Source organism: Choristoneura fumiferana, chromosome 6, assembly GCF_025370935.1.
Source record: "Choristoneura fumiferana chromosome 6, NRCan_CFum_1, whole genome shotgun sequence".
In the NCBI taxonomy this organism is placed as follows: Eukaryota; Metazoa; Arthropoda; class Insecta; order Lepidoptera; family Tortricidae; genus Choristoneura; species Choristoneura fumiferana.
Window position 1 is genome coordinate 14,604,023 of NC_133477.1, and position 24,750 is coordinate 14,628,772.

The 24,750-nt window shown below is 36.7% G+C and overlaps 2 protein-coding genes across 2 annotated transcripts in view; one reads left to right on the top strand and one right to left on the bottom strand.

Moving 5' to 3' along the window:
- The first annotated feature begins 83 nt into the window (after positions 1–83).
- Positions 84–2,266, top strand: LOC141429157 (uncharacterized). Its single transcript, XM_074089396.1, has one exon. The coding sequence runs from the start codon at positions 374–376 to the stop codon at positions 2,132–2,134; it is 1,761 nt and encodes a 586-aa protein (XP_073945497.1). The 5' UTR covers positions 84–373; the 3' UTR covers positions 2,135–2,266.
- A 15,661-nt stretch (positions 2,267–17,927) lies between these two features.
- LOC141428706 (extracellular serine/threonine protein CG31145-like) overlaps positions 17,928–24,750 on the bottom strand; it is a 7,429-nt gene continuing 606 nt past the window's right edge. Inside the window, 7 exon segments of the mRNA XM_074088714.1 lie at positions 17,928–20,703; positions 21,445–21,585; positions 22,024–22,136; positions 22,758–22,838; positions 23,972–24,215; positions 24,495–24,570; positions 24,573–24,586. Coding sequence (XP_073944815.1) covers positions 20,505–20,703; positions 21,445–21,585; positions 22,024–22,136; positions 22,758–22,838; positions 23,972–24,215; positions 24,495–24,570; positions 24,573–24,586 — 868 coding nt within the window. The 3' untranslated portion in view covers positions 17,928–20,504.

Consider the following 24,750-nt stretch of genomic DNA (forward strand, 5'->3'; position numbering starts at 1 on the left):
ACCTATTTAATTGTGGTCAATTCTTGGATCGACAAAAGGACAATTGAACAACGGCTTACGTCGTGAAAAACGTATCTGTTTTCTGTATCATTAAGTGTCACTTCAGTACTTATTTATTCATTATAAGGGTACAATTAAATAAAGCAGCGCACTTCGACCCATCATTTCCATCAGAAAATTTTCACTCTCTAAGCAATAATCAATGCGTCAAACCCTTTGTGAATGTTATTAGTTCTGACGTTTTGAAAGGTATCGCAAGATTTATGATTTTACTTGTTTTCAGGTACGTAGGTAGGTACATTGATCAAAGTGACCATTTTATAATAGAAGGTTTTGAATGTAGGACGCCCTTCGATAACATTTAAATCTAAAAATGAAATTAAATTTAGTGCAACTGATTTTAGTGTTGTTGCTCACTTGTCTTGTTGAATCTTCTAAATTGAGTGACAAGGCTTCTTATATTTCAAATTCAGAGTTTGAATTTCGTGTACAACTATCAGTAGTTTGGTGCCGCAGTGATCCTGGAGACGTAACGGCTTTCTTGACAAAGTATCAAGGCTCTGTCAAAACAATATACATCGATGCACTTATTGACAATCAAACCATAGCCTTCCAACAAGCCATTCTATTCATAACCACATACCATGAATTCCTATATTTCGTGGATAAAATGGACACAAAAATAATTGTTCCAAGTAAAGTTATTGTGATTCTATCCAGCCTCAAAACAGAATCAGTTTTGAACTTAATCACAGAAACTGCTTGGGAACACGATATTGCTGATTTAATAATATTGAATTCCGAGGACGCCGGACAAACTGTTGAAATGTTCACATACTTTCCCTACAGCAGTAGTAATGGTTGTGGTAATACTTCGGCCGTAAAGATGGATCTGATAAAAAGTAATTTTTACCCGAGGAAGTTTAATAATTTTCATGGCTGTGAAGTGAACATTTCAGGTCGTACAGTTTTTCCGTATTTTATATGTACGAATAACACCGAAGCGGCTGGCGATAATGGCGGCATTTTCAAAAAATGGTTAACGATCTTATTTGGATGTTTAAATACTACATTGAATTGGATGTGTGCCGGAGAAGTTAAAGGAGATTCAGATGGTCCCGGTTTTGAACTGATTCACAAAAAATATGATGTATATGCGAGTATATTCCTTGATGAGAACTTCATCATTGAAGTACTTTCATTACCCATACTATATTTTTGTGAAATAGCATGGTGCGGGCCACCACAGCGTGAAATTTATGCTTGGGCAAAAGTTATTTTTCCCATGATAAGTAACATTACGGCTTTGCTTGGAATCACTTTATTCATGCTTGCTGTTGTTTTGAAAGTAATTCATAGAATTGAGTCCTATAAAGGCAACAAAAAGAGTCCTCAAATAGTTTGGACCACGCTAGCAATTTTTTTGGGGCAGCAAGCCAACTACGTATCAAAATCGTTCTTAATGAATTTATTGTTCTTGCTCTGGATTTGGTTTTCTTTAATTGTGGGTCTTATTTATCAAGGAGAACTAGTGCGAGGGCTGCAGACACAGCATTTGGAACCACGTTTTGGAACTTTAGAAAATGCCATTAAATTATTGGACGGCTACGGCGGATCCAGATTGATGAAATATTATCAGAAAGGAACATCTATTGAAGAAAATTTTGAGGTGTTGCCATATGAAACGGTAGTTTCATATATTCCTGAGATAGCGAATGGAAAACGTTTTCTTGTAGCTACCGATAAACTGAGGATGAAGGGGTATACTAGTTTGCAATTCTTGGATAAATCTGTTATTCATTTACCCTTGGCACCGATTGTTCGACCACGCTGGGGCGCTATTGTTGAGCTTGAGTCTTTAACATTGAGGTCAGCAGAAAGCGGCCTTTCTGAGAAACTATTCCGCGATTTATATGTTGAGTTAACGAAACAGGTTGTCCACAGTTCCTCGCAACAATGGAGCACAGTAAGTTTGGATTTAGTTACATTGAGCACATGTTTTTATGGTTTAGCTATTATGTATATATTATGTTTTGTAATTTTTTGTATTGAGATTGTTTATGACTGGCTGTTTACCCCATCTATAAAGGGCGTGTTTGAGGTTCGAAACGTCAACAAGGTACATTTATCCTAGAATGTTTGTCTCATCTTATACTAAAGCGATCTTATCTTATCACACACACGTCGTCGAAAGCATTCCGATGATGTTACTACTTATCTTTATTCTGCTGTGTATATGGCTAGGTAAATTAAAAGTGAAATACAAATATTTACAGTACAATATAATGACTCTTTATTGAACACCAACATATAATAAGCAGTACAGAAAACAGGTAAATACATAGAGATTTACCAAGGTAAGCAAGGTAAGGTTTAATAGGCGGCAACGCTAAAACAACAAATGGGACAAATTTGTGTGTACATTTTTTATTGGTAATAAATCAGCATCTCTAACTAACAATACAATTATAAGGTGTCTTCAGCCTTTTCATTTGAACTCGGGTAGTGATATTGTTTGATTCGAAATAGACAACATTTTCAAATTATTCTGGAATAGGTATTTCAGCAGGTTATTGGGGTTAGTTTGACTGAATAGAATACCCCTGTAAAGTTGTCTTTATTTGATTTTTTTTCGTTCAAAGTATAGTCTCGCCTTTGACGTGTACACTTTCAACATCAATCAATGTATGGAACACTTATCAACTGATGAGGAAATAAACCCGGAAAAAATCCTTAATCGCGGTCTTAAGTCGAGTTTAGCTCGACATGTTAGTTATTAGCTCTTCCGCTCGGAGTAGATATGTACATGCCACGGCGGCTGCTGCAAAACGCGTACTGCGCACCACCGCTCTGCTCACACGACTGCTCGCTGACGTGTGCTCCGAGAGGAAGGGCTACGAATTAGCCCGAAACATGTCGAGATTTAAAACGTGAATTATCTGGATTTATTTTAGTTAGGTTGATTAAGATCGCGGGATCGCGGTGGATGCGGAAAGCACAAGACCGGTCTGAGTGGAGAGCCTTGGGGGAAGCCTATGTCTAGCAGTGGACAGGACATCTTTCGGCTGACATGATGATGATGATTTTAGGTAGGTACTATGAGTGAGTCTCACGGTAGTTTCATGTTAAAAATGTATCAACCACAGTAAATACCGACAAACATTTACAGAGATAGATTCCATAAAGCGAACGAATTAGAAATGTTCAATCGAGTGCCTCAATGCAACTTGCACGATATTTCTTGCAGGTCTAAACTGGGCTTTGTATTGGTCGCTATCACAAGTTGAGTGAAAGTACCTGAACGATTTCACTGGATTTCTTTGTTTTAATTATGTGCTAATTAACTACGTATTCACGGACAAACTGCTTAATTTATATAATACATGTATACTATACGTATAGCAAGAATCCTCACGGAACTAGCAAACAATGGTTCAAACTTTATATTTGATAATATTTTGTCGATATTTTTTATTCTCTCTATGGGGATTACATATGAACTTACTAAAGATCGGGAAAACGGCGCATTTCAAAAATAGACATACTTACAAGTAAATGTGTACTTGTGAATACGTCTGCGAAAAATTCGTTTATCACTATACCTCGGACACTTTTCACACACACATTCGATATGAACTTATATTAAATTATAACTATTTATATGCCAAATTTTATTAAAATCTCATCAGCCTTCTTGGCGTGATTACATGAGAATAGGTAAGTAGGGTAGGTAAGTAGTGAGATTAGTAGGAATCATATGGGTAATATCGTCAATAAAAGCTAGTTATTTATATTTTTACTTATACTGCGTTCGTAACGTAACTAAAAATAACTGATTTAGTTAGTGGCAGACCAACAGACACCAGCAATTAGGCCGATGTGTAGCCACTGTCAATTGAATACAGTCGATAAATTATTCTGCACGACAGAGAGTACCTACGTATAAATAGATCAATAACTCCTCCTCCTGTCAATAATTTCACGTAAAATTAGAGATTTAGCTATAAATATAATAATATCGAACTGACCAAGTCGATAAGTCATTTATTTTTTTATTATTACGAGCATAGGATAAACGCCTTACTTCTACTCGTAGGTATAGATTTATTTCCAGTTACGTGCTGGTCCAGTGCCGAATAATAACTTCACACTCACCATTAAATTGTTTAGTAGGTGCATCAAGGTTCTCCCTTGATCTTTTTGTTCATCACAAAGCTCATGTTAATTTAATAACTTCGCACACACGATCGCACGATTGGAAAACTATGTTGTGTTATGTAGTCTATGTATCTTGTAAAAAAGTCTGCGTGGCTAATTTACAGAGAAAATATCATTTTCATTTTCTCTTTCATTTCACGGCCAGCCTACTTGAACCTAGTTTCAGAGCACAAAACATTTTCATAGAGTCCTAAAATATGCAAAGGGGCCACATACGGCGAGCGACAATGTCTAACAACAAGAGAAAAGCATGCATTCTGAAATCAGATGTACTGCAGTTTTTTTTAATCTCACAAAACGATTGATCCTGACTTTAGTTTGTGGAAGGCTATGGCAAAAAACTGCAAACTTTTACTTTGCTCCTTCGCTAGCATGCGTGTGCGACAGCTACGTCTGTATGAGTAATCTACTTTTCCGGAAACCCTCTATTTTCGTACATCTAAATTAAAACATAATACCTATCACACAGACTCAACTATTATAAATACCACCATAATATGATAACGCGTTGCGAACTCTTTATGAGCTCAATTTCAAAGCCTTTTGGCACACAATCGTTCCCATTGCAACCGAAATAATTAATGATAATGACATACTTACTAATCAACATTTCAAGAAACCGTAAACTATCTACATTGTTATTCACAAACTACTCAATAATTTTTAAATTAATTTCTCCCGAAAAACATTTGAATTAAACGTTGAGATTGTCTATTCGGCCAGAATCGTAATTTAAACGTCCGAAACCGAACAAATTGTAAAGACTAAGAATAACGATACCTAGCTTGCTAAATGTAGATTTGAAGTGGGTTCCAACAGCATTAGGACTAGAAGCAATCACAGCAAAGATTTTCCGTGACAGCGAACGCCCTGCTTATCTTGTCTGATACTGCAGCTCTTTTTAAGTTATCCTGCCACAAGGGATGTTAATTTAGCTCTTTCTGTCTTTACATATATTATGTTCAGTACCTACTTATGAAAGCTGAGCCTGAGAAATAGATAGCAAGCTAAGCTAATTTTAGTAAGCTAGATAATCAAGCTTCGTGTATACAGAACTGTTTTTGCTTAGCTAGTTCTGTATACTCGATGCCAGAGTTGTGAGTTTACTATCCTACTTTCAAAATCAGCCTCGTGAATCCTGGCTACTTTCTCAACCTTCCGCAAGCTAAGAATTATAAGTTATATTATTAAAAATATAAAAATATTGTCAAGCTGTGCATAAAGCCATGATTACGAGTACGTTACGATAACCTATACCGCGAAACAAAAACATTTCCAAATTAACACCTAAATCAAATTCACCTGTGAATTTCCATGTACGTCGATTACAATCAGGTAAATTGTCAGTCTGAGAGAAACTCGCAAACAGCGGAGAGAACTCCATTTACCGATGAAACGCAAACAGGTGAGGCAACCATGATCAAGGCGAAGTTGTGTTCGGGCGCATAATTAAGATTGCATCATGAACGTCTTCGATAAGCAGTGCGAATGTTCGAGAAGACCCACGTTGAGCGTGCTGCATAGGGGCACATTTAGGTATGCTGCGCCTGCAAAGGGGCATAGCATAACACGATATTTGCTTCTAGAAAGATTACAGTTCGAGTTCACGTATTTATACCGGCTTCGCATTAAAAAAAAACCGAACAAATGCGAGTCGAGCTTGTGTGGAGAGGGTTCGGTCGATGATATATTTTAATAATTATCTTTTTTTTTACTGTCCCGCTCCCCTGTATTTAAAAATTTTAATAGGGCCCCTTTTTTAAGGTTCTCCGGGAATATACAAATTTGAATCCCACTTTACTTTCAGAGATAGGAGGGGAATGTACGGTAAATTTTTGTCTATATTCTTAAATCACTTCAGTTTATTTAGTAGTTTAAAAATTCGTGAATTAAAAAAAAGGGAAAAAATATTACCTAAGTGATGGCAATATATATAGAAATTTATATTATATACTCGTATACCCGTATACCGAAGCCGTGGTGGCCGAGTGGTTTGACCTATGGCCTCTCAAGCAGAGGATCGTGGGTTCAAACCCCGGCTCGTACCTCGTGAGTTTTTAGAAATTCATGTGCGGAATTACATTTGAAATTTACCACGAGCTTTACGGTGAAGGAAACCAGCCTGCAGAAACGCACTGGGCCTGCGTGGGAACTCCAGCCCAAGCCCATTCTGGGAAGAGGCCTGTGCCCAGCAGTGGGACGTATGATGGAGACGGGATGATGATGATGATGACTCGTATACCTACCACTCAACTTGTTATGAGTTTTTTTAACTCAAGTAAAATTCGTATGATTTCGCGGTACCTACTCGTATATTACAAGCAATTGCTATATCAATCGCATTACTGTATTCACCACTTAAATATCCAAAATATATGAATGAACTGAAATGGAAAATAACTTCAGTCTATTGTCTTCGCTAAAGTTAAGCAACGAAACGGCAAGCATGGAGCTATATGCAAAGCGGCGGGAGATATATTAACATATTGACCAAAGGAATATAAAAATATGAGCTGATTCTTTCAAAAGGAAACTCTTTATTTTCTGCATCTCGTTGCAAAGCGGACCAGACGGTAATATGGACGACAAACAAAGACTTTTGTAAGTATATCTGTGAATTATAATATCGAAATAGTGTATTTTATTTTTGTACTGATTTAAAGACGTACTTTTAGCTATGGCTTCTCAATTAGTTAATGGTGTATGTGAAATTCCCTGATAGGATGGCTGGGCCTAGCAGTACGGTTTGTATCATGTCTGTGCATATGTAATTGTTATGTTGAGTTAATAAATAAACTAAACTAGACTATGTAATAAACCTTGTTTCACCTCATTCTAGTGAAACATAACCGTATAACCGTAAATGAGTCCGAATTGGAGAACTTTTGCTTCAAACCGATTCTCGCCTCTAAATGAACATTCTCTCGCTGAATGTGTTAATATTTTAACATTTGTACCTGGGCGACTGTGCTTTGCTCGGGCTAAAACTCCTTTATAAAGGTTTTCCCAGAGATAAACCAAGCTAGATCGATTTGTCATCCCCAAAAACCCCTACATACCAAATTTCATCGCAATCTTTGGAGCCGTTTCCGAGATCCCCGATATATATATATATATAAGAATTGCTCGTTTAAAGGTGATAGGTAGATAGATAGATTAGATAGATTCTGTAGGTAATTAATTCCTGTTTAAGTTCAAGTACTTACCTATCTTTAAAAAGCACTTAGTAGGAAAGTACTTAATTCGTCCCGTGTGTCAACATATCTACAGAAAGTTCGTCATTTCCACAGTGAACAAGAGCGAAAAAGATTTTTTTTAATTTCCCACAAAAGTATTTATGAACAATCAAACCAAAGAAGCATACCTATATTTATAATTCAGGTTTGCTGAAAAATAACATTTGACGTTATAAAGTAAGTATACAGACCTACATTTTTACTAACATGATGACGATTTTAAAACAGATATTTTTGATGTTTAACTATTTACATCTAAATATTCTAAAGTAACGCGTAAAATATCAGAACACAAATGACGAAGACACACTAGACTGCCTTAGAGCTTTCGTTTGGAATATTTTCGTGTTTTGAGCATCTTTACTGCTCCGATATGCGGTATCTATTTCTCAATGTAGGTACTTAATATTTTATTAAATTGTATTTCCAACCTATCCTTTGTGGGCTATGGACCCATAGTCCAAGGAGGCAAAAACAGAAATGTTTACAGCCGTTTTTGTCCACGTTTCGTCTCAATGACTAGGCCATCATAGGGCTGCACATTTTCATGCAAATGAATGTGTGGTGCGTGGCCATATCTCCGCGGCGTATCTTTAATAACCATAAATCTACGAATCGCGCCGATCTATTATTTACGACCTAGAAAAAATTAGGACACCATTTCAATTTTGGCGATCATTCATGGTTGCGGTTCCATTTCATTGCAGCATTGTATCCACATTTCAAAATTTCAAAAATTTATGTGTATTTTGCAGATGGGGCAGTAATCCATCTAATAAGATTATTGGATTATTAGAGGATATTTAACGTAAAATGAAAAAACATGTAAAATTTTCGAGCTTGAGGTATCTATTGATGGCATTATATTGTCATCCAATTCGAGTAGAGAAACCACCTTTGACTGGAATTTTAACCAAGTGCACTTTATCACTTGTTTAAAATTTGCTTGCAAGGTTTATTTTGAAGTAATATAAATATACAAATTACCTAAAGTTAGACAAAAGCTTAAAAAATCAGAACCAGGTAACTTTACCTTATTGAACGGAACTAGAAAACTGGAAAAAGTCCTAGATAAATAAGGGGCATTAAGATAGCTGAATGACCTGCATCGGTTTGTACTAGAACCTGCATAGTACAATGCCTCGTTCAACCTGAAAATTAAACAAGTTTTGTTACAAGTTTATTTTATTTAAAACTAAAAATCATATGATTTCTTCTTCAAAGAGTTCCTTCACAAACTACTGTTTGTGATTTTCTTGTCATTCAACCATCTAGTCGTTATGCCACTAAGACGTTTTACGTTCTGAATACGTTGCCGTTTTGCCACTGGGACATTTTGAAAACGTTATAGGTCGATGATGCGTGCCGTGATTCTTATTACAATGTCATTAATGGCTAATTTTGACGAAATCACGCGTCTTCGTGGATGGCACTAGGTAGGTATATAGAACTAAGTCCAATCTTAAACCCTATTCTACTATTAAGACGTTTGCACAATGCACAATTAGACATTTAGCTATCAAGATCTTATAAAACTAAGCCGTTTTGCTTATATAGTCGTTATGCGATCTAGTCCTTACGAACCTAACCCGATTTGTAACGGCCGCGAACGCAAAACATTCAATGATATTTAAAAGGTTGGAAGTAAAATTTTTACACAGCTGTTTATTATTTTAATCATTAGACATAAGGCATTCAGTTTTTCACTTCGAAGTCAATGTGACTGTTCAGTACAAGACTGGACATATACAAACATGCGTGTAAAAACACTTTGATGTTATTATTGTAGAATAGCAATATTTTTAGTTTTAAGAAAAAATATTGGTTTGTCTGTTTTTTTTCTCTGCTCAGCCTTCCTATTCGCTGTGCTTTGTGCATTTTTATTTCAAATTACTGCAATAAAGTGATTTATTCAATATCTCGCATTTGTATTACACAGTGACAAATTGACAATAAGCCTTTTTTTTCTAATGTAGGAACTGTCATAAAAATGGTACGGCATTTTCTTGGTTGATTATGCCACAACTCGCAATGACATTTCCCACGCGCCGTCTAAACAAGGCTTTACTCGTCCACCGATAGATCGACCATTAAAGCCGTCCCGCGGGCCAACTCCAGAGTTATCTATATACATTATCTATTCTCTAATTGCACACATTAATTGTTTAAATGACTTATTGGTCTGCGCGGATGGGTAACTTTCTGAAATATGATAATGATTGCAGGCGAGGAGCCCGCTTCGAAGGTTTTTGGCTCACACTCGTGTAGATGTTTCAATTTCTGTCCTTGATTCATAATAAAAACAATAAAATTATTGCTTTAATTCTGGTCACAACGTAAAGAATCAGGTAATTCAGAGTCTGCGTTATCGATTTCAATGAAAGAAGTCACCTTTCATCATCATCTCATCTTCTTTCAGTTGGAAAACTATTTTTCCAACTAAAAGATAAAACTTAAAACACTTTTTTTTAAATAAAAACTTTTTTATTTAAACAAATAAATCGTCGAAACAGTGATTCTGATCTGAAGTTATTAAATTCAAAAACTTCCTAAGTGTTAAATCTATGTAAGTTTAAGACAGTGTTTTTCAAACTTTTTCAGGACGCGACCCTCCTGGGCAGAAAAATATTTGGCGACTCGTGCTTACCTTCACTTATAATTATTTGTATTATTCTTATGTTAATAATATGAAAATTGAAGAATTATACACAATAATGATGCGACTGCGACCCCCATAAGGGGCATCCGCGACCCCCTGGGGGGTCGCGACCCACATATTGAAAAGCACTGGTTTTAGAAATACTAACTGGATGTGAACAATAATTAAATACCCTGAGTTCCGTATATCTACGTATAAGCTTGACCGCACTCTTGGCAGATAGGGGCACTTCACGTTACGTTACCTCTTCCTTTACCCTGAGCTTCAATTATTAACTCGTTCCATGATTCAACAAAATATAGTATATACTCGTAGGTTTATTTCAAACATTTTACCAACTATTCTAAGTTATCTATCTACGAGATAAAGACAATATCGCCTAGGGTTTCAGCAAGGAATGCAGTAAAACTGCGTATTGGTTGTCCATACAGCGCTCCAACTGATTTATGCACATTCGGCTCGCGTTTGGGCACCTATTGCCTATTGTTTCGGTGATTTATCACCCCTGTCGGTATTGGAGTCGTAGGCACAACAATTCACTTGGACACAGCGCCCAATGATGGTCACACAGCGGAGAACGGCACAGAAGAACTTACGACGCTTCAGGGATGCCAAAGACGAGGCATAACTTAAGTGCATAATACTTTGGTGGACCATTAAGTTAAGGCACTGTAAAGTGCCTGATATAAACCAGGAATTGAGATAATAAACAAATTGGCGTGAATACGAGTAAGTATGGAAACATCACGGTATTTCCTGCTACCACTTTGTCTGTCATAAAAGCACCGGTGATTCCTCAAATATTATAGGTAATCAACATTCAGTCGAAGATCTAATAGTAACATTAAAAGCTGAGGGAAAATATAATTTTAAGAGAATGTACCTATGTAGGAAAAACTGACACATCGACATTATTCACCCTTTTGATTATAAGCAATTACGATTACGATTATTTTACCACCACCATTACGGTTATTTTAATTGTTGATATGGATAATAGTTGATTGTTCGACCTCCATTTTTTTTTGTTTAAATTAGCACAATTCAAATAATTAGCTCTCATGCCGATGCTATTTCGTATAAAAGTCTGTTCTAACTTACTGAACACTTAGGTCAGTTGTGACGTGGTATTGTCTGCTTATGCTTTATGCGGATAACAAATGAGCTATGCGCTGGAGTTGACTTTGTAAAGGCTCTCGTTTATCACGCGCATTGAAATACTTATTAATTATTTTTTTGGAGTTGATATTGGAAGGTTCGTTAAGGATAAATGGTTTGTAATGCGAATGAAATAAGATTTTGTATAAAATAACTATTGACTATATTTGCATTGTTATCTTAGTTACATAGTTCTTCGTACCAAAGAAGAGGCTTACAAGATTTAAGACATCGACGTACCTACGAGCATTACAAGTGAAATAAACACTAGTAAAAATAAAAGCACATGTGTATCATTTAAAAGCTGTCCCAAAGTGGCGTTTATTATCTGAAAAGTAAATATTCCATTCTAATATAGATAATACAAAAATCGAGGAAAATATACTTAAAAATAATAAAAAGACTTTAATTTTGATTCAAGACCATGTTTAGACTGATCATGATTATTATATTTATTCATAAAGAGAACTGAAACGTAACGACTAATAAACACTGACGGTTTGGGTCGAAAAGTTCTCAAAAGAAGAGCGTGGATTGTCAAACGCAACGGACCAAGGAGATGAATAGAGTGAATAGATGACCTGTTTAAAGCCACAGATTCACAGTGGATGCAGGTCTCTTCCAACCGAAGTAACTGGATGTCTACGGGGAGGCCTATGTCCAACAGTAGGCGTCCTACTACTGATATGATGATGATGAATAAACACTAGATCACACAACAGTACATTGTGTCTTAAGGGCGGTAAATAAGGAATAATGAACGAGACTCTATTAGAAGCCCGAAGTCGTGGATTGAGGGCGTTAATGAGTCGATGTTCGTAATTCTAGTACCGCCCGTGCGACATACAATGTTTTTCATCACATTTGCGAGTATTGGCGATACCTTAGACTCTTGGTAGAGCCGCCCCCCCCCCCGCAACACGCGCCTGACGTGCGTGTGCAGGTGGCCCAGCGCGTGCAGCATCATTAGTACAGACATTGACTCATTTACCGACCACGGGTTACATGACAAGCACATTAAGGTCGAGGGTTTTATTTGGGGGTTTGCAACCAAGGTAGCCTGCATGTTACGACACTGTTTACGAGCAAGTGTGATGAAAAATACTTACTGGCTCAGTTACATTGGTCGATAGGGTCCGCATGCGGGGTGCGGTAGATTTCTGAAACGCATGCCGTAGGGCTCGCATTCGGGGAATCGTCTTCATTGGTCGATGATAGGGCGAGCATGCGGGGTGCGGTAGATTTCCAACGCATGCCGTAGGGCCCGCACTCGGGGAATCGTCTTCATTGGTCGATGATAGGGCCCGCATGCGGGGTGCGGTAGATTTATGTAACGCATGCCGTAGGGCCCGCATTCGGGGAATCGTCTTCATTGGTCGATGATAGGGCCCGCATGCGGGGTGCGGTAGATTTATGTAACGCATGCCGTAGAGCCTGCATTCGGGGAATCGTCTTCATTGATCGATGATAGGGCCAGCATGCGGGGTGCGGTAGATTTCCAACGCATGCCGTAGGGCCCGCACTCGGAGAATCGTCTTCATTGGTCGATGATAGGGCCCGCATGCGGGGTGCGGTAGATTTCTGTAACGCATGCCGTAGGGCCCGCATTCAGGGAATTGTCTTTATTGGTCGATGATAGGGCCAGCATGCGGGGTGCGGTAGATTTCCAACGCATGCCGTACGGCCCGCATTCGGGGAACCGCGTTCATTGGTTTTAACGCTGTATGTCGACCGAGTTATCGACTTATGAGTTTCACTACTCGTTATACCGCACGCTGCATATCGACCGAGTTATCAACCAATGTAACTGAGCCATACTAGGTCCGAATAAAAACTATTTGTAGGTACGTAAAGTCGAGGTCATACATCTAGATAGTTTTCTATACAAGTTGTTACAGTATCCAAGAGCGCTATTATTGTTATCAAAACTATCTGGTAGCTACACGCGTCCCGGGCAGCCGCAGAGCTGTCGAACTGTTCACTATCCTGAAACAACTTCGAAAGAGTTGGGAGAATTACACGTAATACGAGTGGGCATACAGTAGATTAATGAACCTTCTTCAAATGATTTATAAAAAGGATTACAAGGATCAAAACGCAATTTCCCTATAAATGAAGATAATAGACATTATAGCGAACTGAGACGTCACCTATTGACAGATTAAGGATGATTTGCTCTTGTTAAAGCAATAACTATTATTATTATTATTATTTTATGTTGACATACTGTTTCTTGGGATTAGTAATTGGATTGTGCAAGGATTTTAATTTAATTATGTATAAGAATTAATGTAATTACTTTAGATCCTACATAATATAGTCGTTAAGATAAATTGTATGTCGTATTGACATGTTACAGAGAAACGTATATATAAGTCACAACACCTGTGTAATGTATTACCTTTAACACACAATAAACACTTTGATTTTGACTTTGAAATATATAATTTTAAAATAAATCTGGTTCTCGTGGCTAAAACGAGATTATTTTATTTTATTTTATTAATAGCGAGTTTTAGTACTCAAAATCTTTTGTTAAGAGTTAAATAATGTTTAATGCAAATTATAATTTAGAAGAACTACACTGACAAGCTTAAATAAAGGGTTTTTACCTCAACTCGACAGTGTTTGTAAAATGACACTAATTAAAAGTTTTTTTTTAATATAACGAAGTTGCTTAACCTAAACAAGTGGAATAAGTTTTTTTTGAGTGAGTGATTTTGAGTAAAATTTAGTGACGGCACTTATTTAAGCTTTGATTACTACCCTCTTTCGAAATTTATAATGTATATTCCGTTCATTTAGTAAAGTAGAAATACTGAACCTTTTAAAGCGATTCCGACTTTTAATTCCCAGTCTGCGATTATAAACGCTCATTATGTAAATGAAATTGATTAAAAATTAATTAAAATTGAGTTGTTCCTAATCAGCAAAGAAAGTCAAAATTAACTGTTAGTAAATTGTACCTTTAAACTGTGTAAGACTGTAGACATATTGGATGATAAAAAATATGGTCGGAGAAAAGTAACCACGTAACAGCTTAGAACCTTTTTGTACGTTAATGTCACAACCAATGCATGCCAAAGAGATTATCGTTAATTATTATTAACCTTCTAACCGACAATACGTTTTCATTCGTACGTGCCCGTATCGTTACCTACACCGATGACATTTTGTCTTAATTACAAGACTACGGCGTTAGTGGCAGGACATTGGGTGTCTTATATATGTATATCAGACTACGGTGGACAAAAGATTAATTCTCAATATATTTATTCAACTGGATGGCAAACGAGCAAGTGGGTCTCCTAATGGTAAGAGATCACCACCGCCCATAAACATCTGCAACACCAGGGGTAAAAAAACCGGCCAAGAGCGTGTCGGACACGCCCAAAATAGGGTTCTGTAGCAATTACGAAAAAATGAAGTAATATTTTTCTAAGGATTTCGTATTTTGTACGGAATATTCAAAGTTTAGGTATATTTTATACCTTAGGCTGCTATTGAAGAGTAAAACTACTAATAATTCTCAAGAAAACTTAACCGTTATAGTTTTTCTTGTAAGTTTGATATACTTACTACCATCCTGAATTTTCCCAAATTTTTCCACCCACCGGATTAGATTTTAGAGGGGGGTGGGGAACGCTCGATTTTAATAAAAATTTGCACTTTAAAGTTGAATAATTTGCAAACTAATCACTGAATCAAAAAATCGTTTTAGTAATGGTTTTAAGACCTATCCAACGAGACCCCACAGTATGAGATTGGATGAAAAAAAAAACCCCACATGACGTCTATGGGAGGTACTCTAAAAAAAATTTTTTTTCATTTTTGTATGTACTATTTTGTCGGCATAGTTTACATATATATTCGTGCAAAATTACAGCTTTCTAGAACTGATAGTCCCTGAGCAAAGCCGCGGACGGACAGACAGACAGAAAGACAGACATGGCGAAACTATAAGGGTTCCGTTTTTACCATTTTGGCTACGGAACCCTAAAAAGGGGGGGGGGATGGGTATATTATAAAAAGAAAACCCTTAACCGACACATTTTATGATGTGTACTAGAAATACGTTTGGATTTTGTTAGTTTAAATATAAAAAATAAAATATCTACGAACCAGAAGACAAAGTGTTGACAGGTCCACGGCATCATGAGAGTTGCGGATAACCAGTGGATGCAAGTGGCGAGTTGTCGTTCATTGTGATTTTCTAAAGGAGAGGCCTTTGTTCAACAGGCTCAGCAGTGGCCGCGTACATAGCTGATGATGATGATGTTGATTAAATAAAATATCATGCGATATGTTTTTACACGGTAATATTTCTATTCCTCTTCTTATTTAGTTCTGTGTTGGTGAAATGTGCTCTTATCTATGATCCACGACCGAGCCTGTCATCTTCCACGTTGATTCCCCCTCGTCTAGATGACGCCTCAATTATTAAAATAATCATTTTAATTTTACTTCCAAGGCACTTCTGAGGGCCACGTTTATTCTTTGTAACGAAATCGGATTTGTTTTGTAAGGGGTTTATTAAAAGGTAACGGGATATTTAAATAGATACTTAATGCGGACTCGCTTAGGTGCTTAGCCGTCATTATTTCTCGTCTACGTCTCATTTTATAATATTCTCGTGCGTTTAAAAAGTAGGATAATCTCTGATACTACGAAGCTCTACGAAGTCTACGCCGTAGATGGGTTTCGTAGCACTTCTACTATGTGGGTTTATTCTTAAGCGCAAACGCGTATTTTTAATCTGGATTTCCATATAAGCTGATTTTTATTTCTCATTTGCATGAATTTTAAGAAAAGCAAAGCATATGATGTTTGTGAACATTGTGCTTATTTTATTACAAAGAGTGTGAGCACTAGGTAGGTATTTAACTGCAAGAGTCATACATAGATAAAAACAACAAAGCTTGTATATTTGTGACTCTTAAGTTTAACGTCTAGAAGTCACCAAATTATATGCATAAATATATGCAAAGTTCTGCCTTTCAAGTAGATACAAATAAGTTTCATCATTAATAAAAAAATTCGGGAGACACAGCGGAACTGGTCTTGGTGAGATTTTTTTTTATATTTAATGAGTTCCATCAAGCTGCATTTGTCATAGTACGGTATAAATATATCCCCAATTAAACTCCAAAAGCACATACCTTCTACATTTTGTTATTCCAAGTGTGTTGGCTTGCGGCGGAAACTCTTTATGTGAATATATACAATTTGAGAGATTGTGGCTCGGGACGGGAATGACAATATCCTACGGCGGGAACTATATCACGTTTCCACAGTATAAACCAGTAACCAATCAACAAACAATGCGCAAATATGCTTAGGTACTCCCGTGCCCGCTTGCTTTCTCTAGCTATCCACGCTATTACCCGTTCACCCGTATAATACTGGACGAGTTTTTCCTGTTGTGATGTGACAACGTATGGACAGCGGGCGCTTGTATGAATTTAAATTTGGGGCCTTGTTTTATAGATTAGCTACTGAGTTTATACTGTGACATATGAGTGCTTAAGCTTATTGATATAAACGGCTGTTAAAACAGAGTTCCTACTCGTAGTAGATTTTCGCTATCTTAGGTATGTGTACCTATCTAACTTTTTATTACTACCTATAAGACAAGTAATTAAGTGAAAAAAATTGAGCAAATGTTTAGATGTAGGTATATTTGGCAATCAAACATAAACTTCCTGGAATGTTCCATTTCCATGACATAGTGATAAGTAGACCAATGTTCTGTAGCATATCTTATCTACAAATATCTCATGCAATAAATTCAATAAACGCTAATTTCAAAATATATTCGATAACTTTATTGCATTGTTAAAATGTTTAATAAACAACAAAAGAGGCTTGAAGCCATAAAATGTTATAGCAAATAGGTATCCTAATATTTTCGTACTATTCATATTCCTGTTTTTATGGGGGACGACATATCTTTGTGTTTCTCCACTTTTATGCGACCTTTACGGGACATCGTCAAGTACACTGACCCGCGAAATTCGTTTAGCCTCCAGTTTTACGAGTTTCTTTTCCTTTATTACAAATGCAATACTGATACTATTATCAGATTTTTTTTTGTACACCTACAGTGCCTACTGTAATACCTACCTATATGTCTATCTACGTCTGGGTTTCATTGATTTTGAAAAAGATTTCTTACATTTTTTAAGGGATTGCACTAGGGTTGAATTATTTATACTTAAAACAAATGCGCATTTATGCTAAATCCAACGAAAAAATATTTACTCAAAGAATTTATACCTACCATAGTTATAATTACCAAAATTTAAAAAAAAACAAATCGAAAATTCACACAACATGGCGGCACCCTTTGCATATAACTTTTCAAGATGACACTCTGTTACCAATTTGCAGAATGGCACAATCCACTTCACAGCCAATTGGCATAATCTTCTAATATTCCAAGTACCTAGCTAGATATTTAGATTATTACTAATTAATTGATGATGATTCAGCAATAGAATTAGCAAGAAACAATCAAAGTCGTGCTATTGTTTATTTCCAAGTAATTGTCTAGCTAAATTTCAAACAATCAAGGTACTTACGCAAAATTGTATTCTCCATCTTTTCGCTTCTCGTGGTTGTTATTTAAAGGATCATTGAAAAAGAAAACAATATCGTCAAATCATTTCAATTTTAATTTATAAACCTTCACAACAGAAACACGCTTCGAAAGCATTATAATTATGTTTCCATACCTACTTACAACATTTTACTCATTAAACAATGTAGGTACATCTTTGGCAAGTCGACTTTTCTTTCATACACTCATGTTCTTACATCGAAATAAGTAAGTAAAACTTACACCTAACACAGCAGCACTTAAAATTATTTAATAAATACAGATATACTATAGCGACTGCCAGCGTTATACGTTAGTTAATTATTGATACTATATAATTTCAATTATTTTATTATTTGCTTTAACGTTTTTGTTATGCAAGGGATACACTTGCACTTAAATATATCCATGTGTAACGGTTCTAATACAAAACAAATATGTACAACCGTTTGAAATGGTTTAAACGTAATCGGGACCCCTTATTCAATCAATTACAAGTTCCAAAGCTGAAAGCTTAATATATGCATGTAACTATTTAGTGGCACCTAAAATTAATACATTGCTTAGAAACCAAGAATCCAAAGTTAGAATAAAAACATCTTATAAGCTTTTAAGGCATCATTTGCCGCTTTCAATCAAATCATTACCTTCTAAGATAGCACCAATGATTCGTAATTATTTAAAAATATCAATAAATATGGAAACCCAAAGATGATGACCAAATCTTTCCCTACATTGCTAACTATCGCGGAGAGAAGGTAACAATTTGATTAATCAAATTGAAATAAGCTTCTCGGTTACTTGACTTTAACTTGCTTTTGGAATGGTATATTTCTTAAGACATAAGCTGCCGATTATACCTTAGGAACAAAGAAGTCACACTTTGCATTGTATGTACAAACTCTACCTACTTATAAACTAGAGTCACTTCCATGTCTAACAATATAAGGTAACGAACGAATTAATGAAATATACATACATGGGGGTTTTCGGTGCGGGAATGTTTGATGTTAGCCAAAGAGTAGGTGTTGACATAAAAAAAACAGAATGTACTGTGGCAGGTTTCTTAATTAATTGCCAAACACAAAAACATAATAAGTATTACATACATGAAAAAGATCAGTCATTAAGATATGAACCTCTTCAGTTAAGTCCCTACTCGCGCCTATTACAACTACCAACGTAGAAAGTTCGTTCAGTTCAGTAAAATGGATATGTACAGAAAGAAGCCGTAGCTTAACTGTTACAGATATAGGAAAAACATTAATAAGTAGTTTATTGTGAAAATCGCGTCAACTACTATTACCGCAAGTAATTTTTAATGTTATTTTTATTTTTATCTCATAAGGCTTGGTAGTAAAGTTAAAATACCCCCTACATGAGTTTAAATAAAATTTTATCATAGTTTGTATACAACTCGCAGACAGGTAATTATTAATTAGGCATAATATGATTTTTTTCAGAATAACCTCTCTGTTTATCTCTACTCTTTCGCAAATTATTCCCGCACCGAAAACCCCGGTGTATTTACATGAATTATATGTCGGTTTGGCCATTAATGTAGTGTTGTTAGACGCAGATGTGACGTAATTCTTACATTTAAGCCGCTCCTTACTCCAGAGCATCTTACTCTCTCGAGATCTACTCAACCGATTTTTTTTCAGTTATTCTTATTGAATTCGTTTAGGTACACTTAAGTAAGTTTAAAAAAAGTTAAGAAGCAAGTAAAGACGCTTTAAAATCTGTATGTATTATGCGCTCATATTTAGAAGACATAATTATGAAAAGACGATAAAAGTTTAAAAAACCGCATTGCTATTTCACTAAATTATTGTTTCAATATCTAGCCTCTAAATAAATAAAAATTATCTAAAAAAAAACAAACATATAAATCAGTAAATATATCACACGCCACTCTGCAACTATGATATGTGTTTTCTTGAGCTTCCAGCTAGAGATTACGAAAACTAAAGGTAGCAAATAATCTTAAAACAATAAAACTACGTTACTACACTATTATTATGTACAGCGCATTGCATTACCACGTTTACCACAATAAAGCATCAGTAGGTCCCATTACTTGATAGTTCTCAAACTTGATTTAAAAATAAGAACTATCAAATTATAAACACCACGGCAACAAAGGGGCTCACTACCGGCCCCATCAATAATTTAGTTACAAAGAAAAAATATTTACAGCAAAATTAAGACATTACAAACACTTCTCATCAATACTGATTCCAATTTTACGTAAACTTCTATTGGTCTGTGTATTGTAAAAGTCGAAGGTATTTTTGGCATGTACAATGGCTTTTATAACTTAAACAGTGTCAGTGGAATGACTTCAAAACATGAATTTCACCCAATGTCATTTGGATTATCTTTGGCACTAAAAATCTTAAGTCTAAGTCTTCTGGGTAGACCAGACTGGTGGCCGTGACCGTCTTAGCTACAACCACGTTGCATTAGATATTATTATTTACAGGACCGCTTGTACAATTAAAACCCCACAAAGAGCAGGTCTAATATTATTAAATAGCGAGTCCTTAAAATCATCGTACATTTGTTTAGCTTTATCACACGCGATATCACTTATTAGTCCTTTGTCCATCACAGCCTTAGCATCTTTTGGCAGTTACAATGCTATTGCCATGTCGTCGAGTTCTTGTACGTTGGGGTTCTCGGATTGGTCGATGCATTTTCTGATGGCGTTTAGGATGATGATAACTCGCCGGTCGAGTGCCGCCAGGTGAGGCTCCCACAAGACAGGCGATACTGGATCTGAACTCATTACATCACGGAGGGCTGCCGACAAAGGCTTGCCATTGTGAAACCTAAATAAAAAAATAACGGTTAATATTGAGCCGGCATTAAATCTTTAAAACTGTGTTGTTTATACGGCGTGTTTTTGACTATCACGCCCGATGGTAAGGAAAGAAATGGTCTATAATGGAGTACCTAGTATTATAACCATTCACTTTTTAACAACAGCCACTTTGTATTGTTTATAGAACATAGATGCAGGCAGTGAATTCCACTTTTCAGGCCAAATAACAAAGTACAGGAAAATACCGAACGGACCGACTGACAAGAAACTACATAACTACTAACAAGAGGAGAAGGAACAAACTGGGAAGTAACTATGGGAAATACGATTGGTATTAAGTAGTGGACTGAAAAAATTAAAACAGCATTCTAAATAACGTGAAGAAACAAATAACAAAGAACTAACAAGCATTAGAGACAGAAATACGAGATTAAGTAGTGGACTGAAAAAAAAGTTAAAATATTCCAAATACGGGAAAATATAAGGCCATTAGCGTCAAAGAGAGGACGGCATTTTTTTAAGCGGAGGCATTTTTTTTGCTCAAAGAGCCATAGTAGCCTAATGGTTTCACCAAGCGGGGGATGGACGGTCCGACCGAGCTCGGGCTCGCACCTCAGGGATTTTCACTCACTCTGTTTGCAAAGAAATTCTATGGTGTGCGTTAAAGTCTAAACCCGCACTGGGCTCGCGTGGTAACTATAGCCCAAGCCTTCTTATTCTGAGAGAAAGACTATTATAATTGGATTACTTGAGTAAGGTGGCGAGTGTGGTGTGCCGCACGAGACAGCACTGCAGCAGCGGCGCGAGTATACTGAGCTCGTCGTGGTACGCTTTCCCGAAGGCACGCCCCTGGTCCAAGTGCAGGGGGAAAGTCTCGTTCCCGAACATTCTGTGACAATACCACCAAAAAGCTCATTCAAATAACAAAAACAAATTGATTTCTAACACATTCTAACTCCAAATAACCAGTGGCTCACGCTTGGCTTGGCTAGGCCTGGCTCTATACTACGATGTGCATAATTCGAACTTCATCTTTGCCGTACCGCTGACTCTAATTTTATTTAACACGAGTGTGTGAGTGCCGGTACGTTACGAACTTCGATTTTCGAATTTCGTAGTAGCCCCCTGATCTATGAGACTATTTAGATAACGAAGTCATGCGAATGGTATACATTCTGCTTTGCGCCCCGCTATCGTAACATCTTGGGTATCTAATATCGAATACAGTATGTCTGACCAGTCTGACACAGAACTTTGCATCATAATTTGCCAAAGCGACAAGTGAGAAAATAAAAGCTAACTGGATAAGAAATATTTCGGTACAAACTTGAATGTCTCGTAGTGATGGCGGTCCATATTGCCCGTAAGGAAATCAAAAATGGACATGTCCATGAGGTCAAGCAGCCGTCTCCCGCTGTCATACGGAGGTGTTGTTTTTACCTGACGAACAGAAATTTTGCCTCTTTAGTAATTCATTGATTAGCTCAAGCGTTTATTTGTAACGGTCCATTTCAATGAAGTACCTACAGACCATTACCTTACTACTCCTGCCGTAGCAGCTATCTTGCTATTGTGGTAGCGAAGTAGAGAACTTGTTGGAAATTGATCACGACACACAACAATTTATGTACCTTTACCAATTAACCGTTAACCTTTGAACGATTGACAGGATATCAGAAACAAGAGTACCTAGACACTGCAATAACACAACACTAACACTAAAAGGACTGATAAATATATATTAAATGTTCCAAAGATACAACTTTATAACAGTAATAATTACCATATCGGTCGGTATCGGTTGGTGTGAACGTGTCTTTACAGAGTGCATGTTATTAGTGTGGTGTGCTACACCCTACGCTTGACATTGACAATAGAAATGACGATGAAAATGCGGGTAGTTGTGCGCCGGTGTTAGTTTCGTCGGGTAGTCGCGCGAGCACAGCGGTGGCGCGTTGCTCCTAGGAAGAAGGGCTACGATTTAGCCTAAAACATGTCGAGCTAAACTCAATTTGACGTGAGTTATCCGTTACAATATAATTTAATATGAGTAATAATTACCGTTATGCAGTAATCTGACTGCAGTTCCCACTGAGCTTTTCGCCGTTTATGGTAAGATCGCCTCCATGGATGCCGCCATACCTGTAATTTTACAATTTAGCAAAGTTATTGTATTAGCCAAGAGCAAATAAATAATACTATTACTTCCGTTGAGCAAGTTGGCTACTCTCTAGATAAGTCCTCATAACTTTGAACTATATTATTTTTACCTTGCTCATGAGCTACCATCGTGCATACATACGTCAGTGCGACACATATAAGTAACCATGCAGAATCTGCCCTCCTCCACTTCCATGTCAATGGACTCATAATGCAAAAGCCAAAGAGGCAATATACTTATATATTATTATGCGTCCCATAGATGCAGCTAACAAAAAATAATGATACACAAAATAAATCCTCGAAACTAGTTGAAGTCATTATTATGTAGGTCATTCAAAAGATAATATAATAATGAATAACGATAATCGTCGTAGCGGTGATATCTTTTTGCGCTTATTCCGTCAGGCTTTACATAATATCGAACTTTGATCCACCACCAAAACAGAGAGCAAATTTTATTGTAACTTATGGGACCTACTTCCTAAACTAATATATCGAAAGTATAAGATTGTATGGAGATAATTTGAGACCCTGTAAATGACAAAGGAAAATTGCATAGTTCCCGAACGAATTCTTGGCAGAAGTCGCGGGCACAAGCTAGTAGATTATAATTGTTTAATAAACAGTACCTAAGCATGAAGGCATTTTAATGATCAAAACAAAACATGCTACTCGTAGGTACTAACAATCTTACCTAAAAGTGTTGTGTGTAAGACTATACCTAATGACATTGAAAAACATAACCCTCTTGTGGGCTCTAACGAAATCGAGTATTTAAGTACATATACTAGCGGATGGAATAGAAAATTATAGTGGAGAATAGAAGTAGTTAACGAACTCTAAGGCATAAACTACTCTTATTTTACGGTTAATGCGTGTTATTAGTTTTGAAATAGTACACGCTCAGTTACTGCTCTCATTGTAGATAAAAATATAGGATTGGATTCACAATTATATGAACTAGGCCAGAAGTCAAAGTAGGTACGGTGTAAAATTTAGATGATTTTAGAAGACTGTTCTTCTACCGTAAGCGTCCATTTTTCGCGTGTCATGTAGCTACAAACCGAAATCAAGGGATGTCTCCACGTTAAAAAATTTGAAACCTAACCCACCTTTCGCTCAGCTAAATCTGAGGACGGTAGGAACGCGGCAAAGCTTCCCTCCAGCATGTCCGGATTCCCGCAGATTGCGTGTCCGGTGTCGCAGTAGTACGAGCATTTGCCGTGGAAGCAGAAGTTGTTGGCTGGTGACACGAAGAAAGTCTTCAGGATGTCGCCTTCCGTGACGTCATAGATTTCTGTCGTCATATTTAAGACGCGCCCGGCTACAGGCACCGTGCGGCGGAACCCCAGTATCCTGGAAATTGGAATTAAAATACCTTTTTCTGATAGGTTTAACACTAAATGGAGCAAGCAGAATTATTTTTTTTACGCGCAAATCTCATTCTCGCTCACGTTAATTCTTGTACTTACGTTGGTAAGTGTTAAGAATATAACACGGATAGTAACAGGACAGGAGGCCTGTGTAACCTGCTTTGTTGTGATACCCGGTAGTGAAAAATACTCTGAAAGATACCTGGAGATGCTTAAAATATTGCACATGATCTTGATAGTTTGACAAAACAAGCTTTCTTACCTATCGAGATGAAAGGCAGCAATTTCGGCGTTGTGTCTTTCATAGTCCGAGAAGTAAAAATGATTAGGCAGCGTTGGACGTCCCTCGCAAATCTGTAAAAATTAACAGTTTTTTTTAATGGAATTTATTTAATTTTCAATCGAGTCTCATTATTAATTTACTGCCTTTTTTTATAATTTGTGCATTTTAAATTGTTTTACCTACTTATATTATGAAAATTTGTTGTTAGAAATGTTAAAAAGGCAAAAAGTTTTTC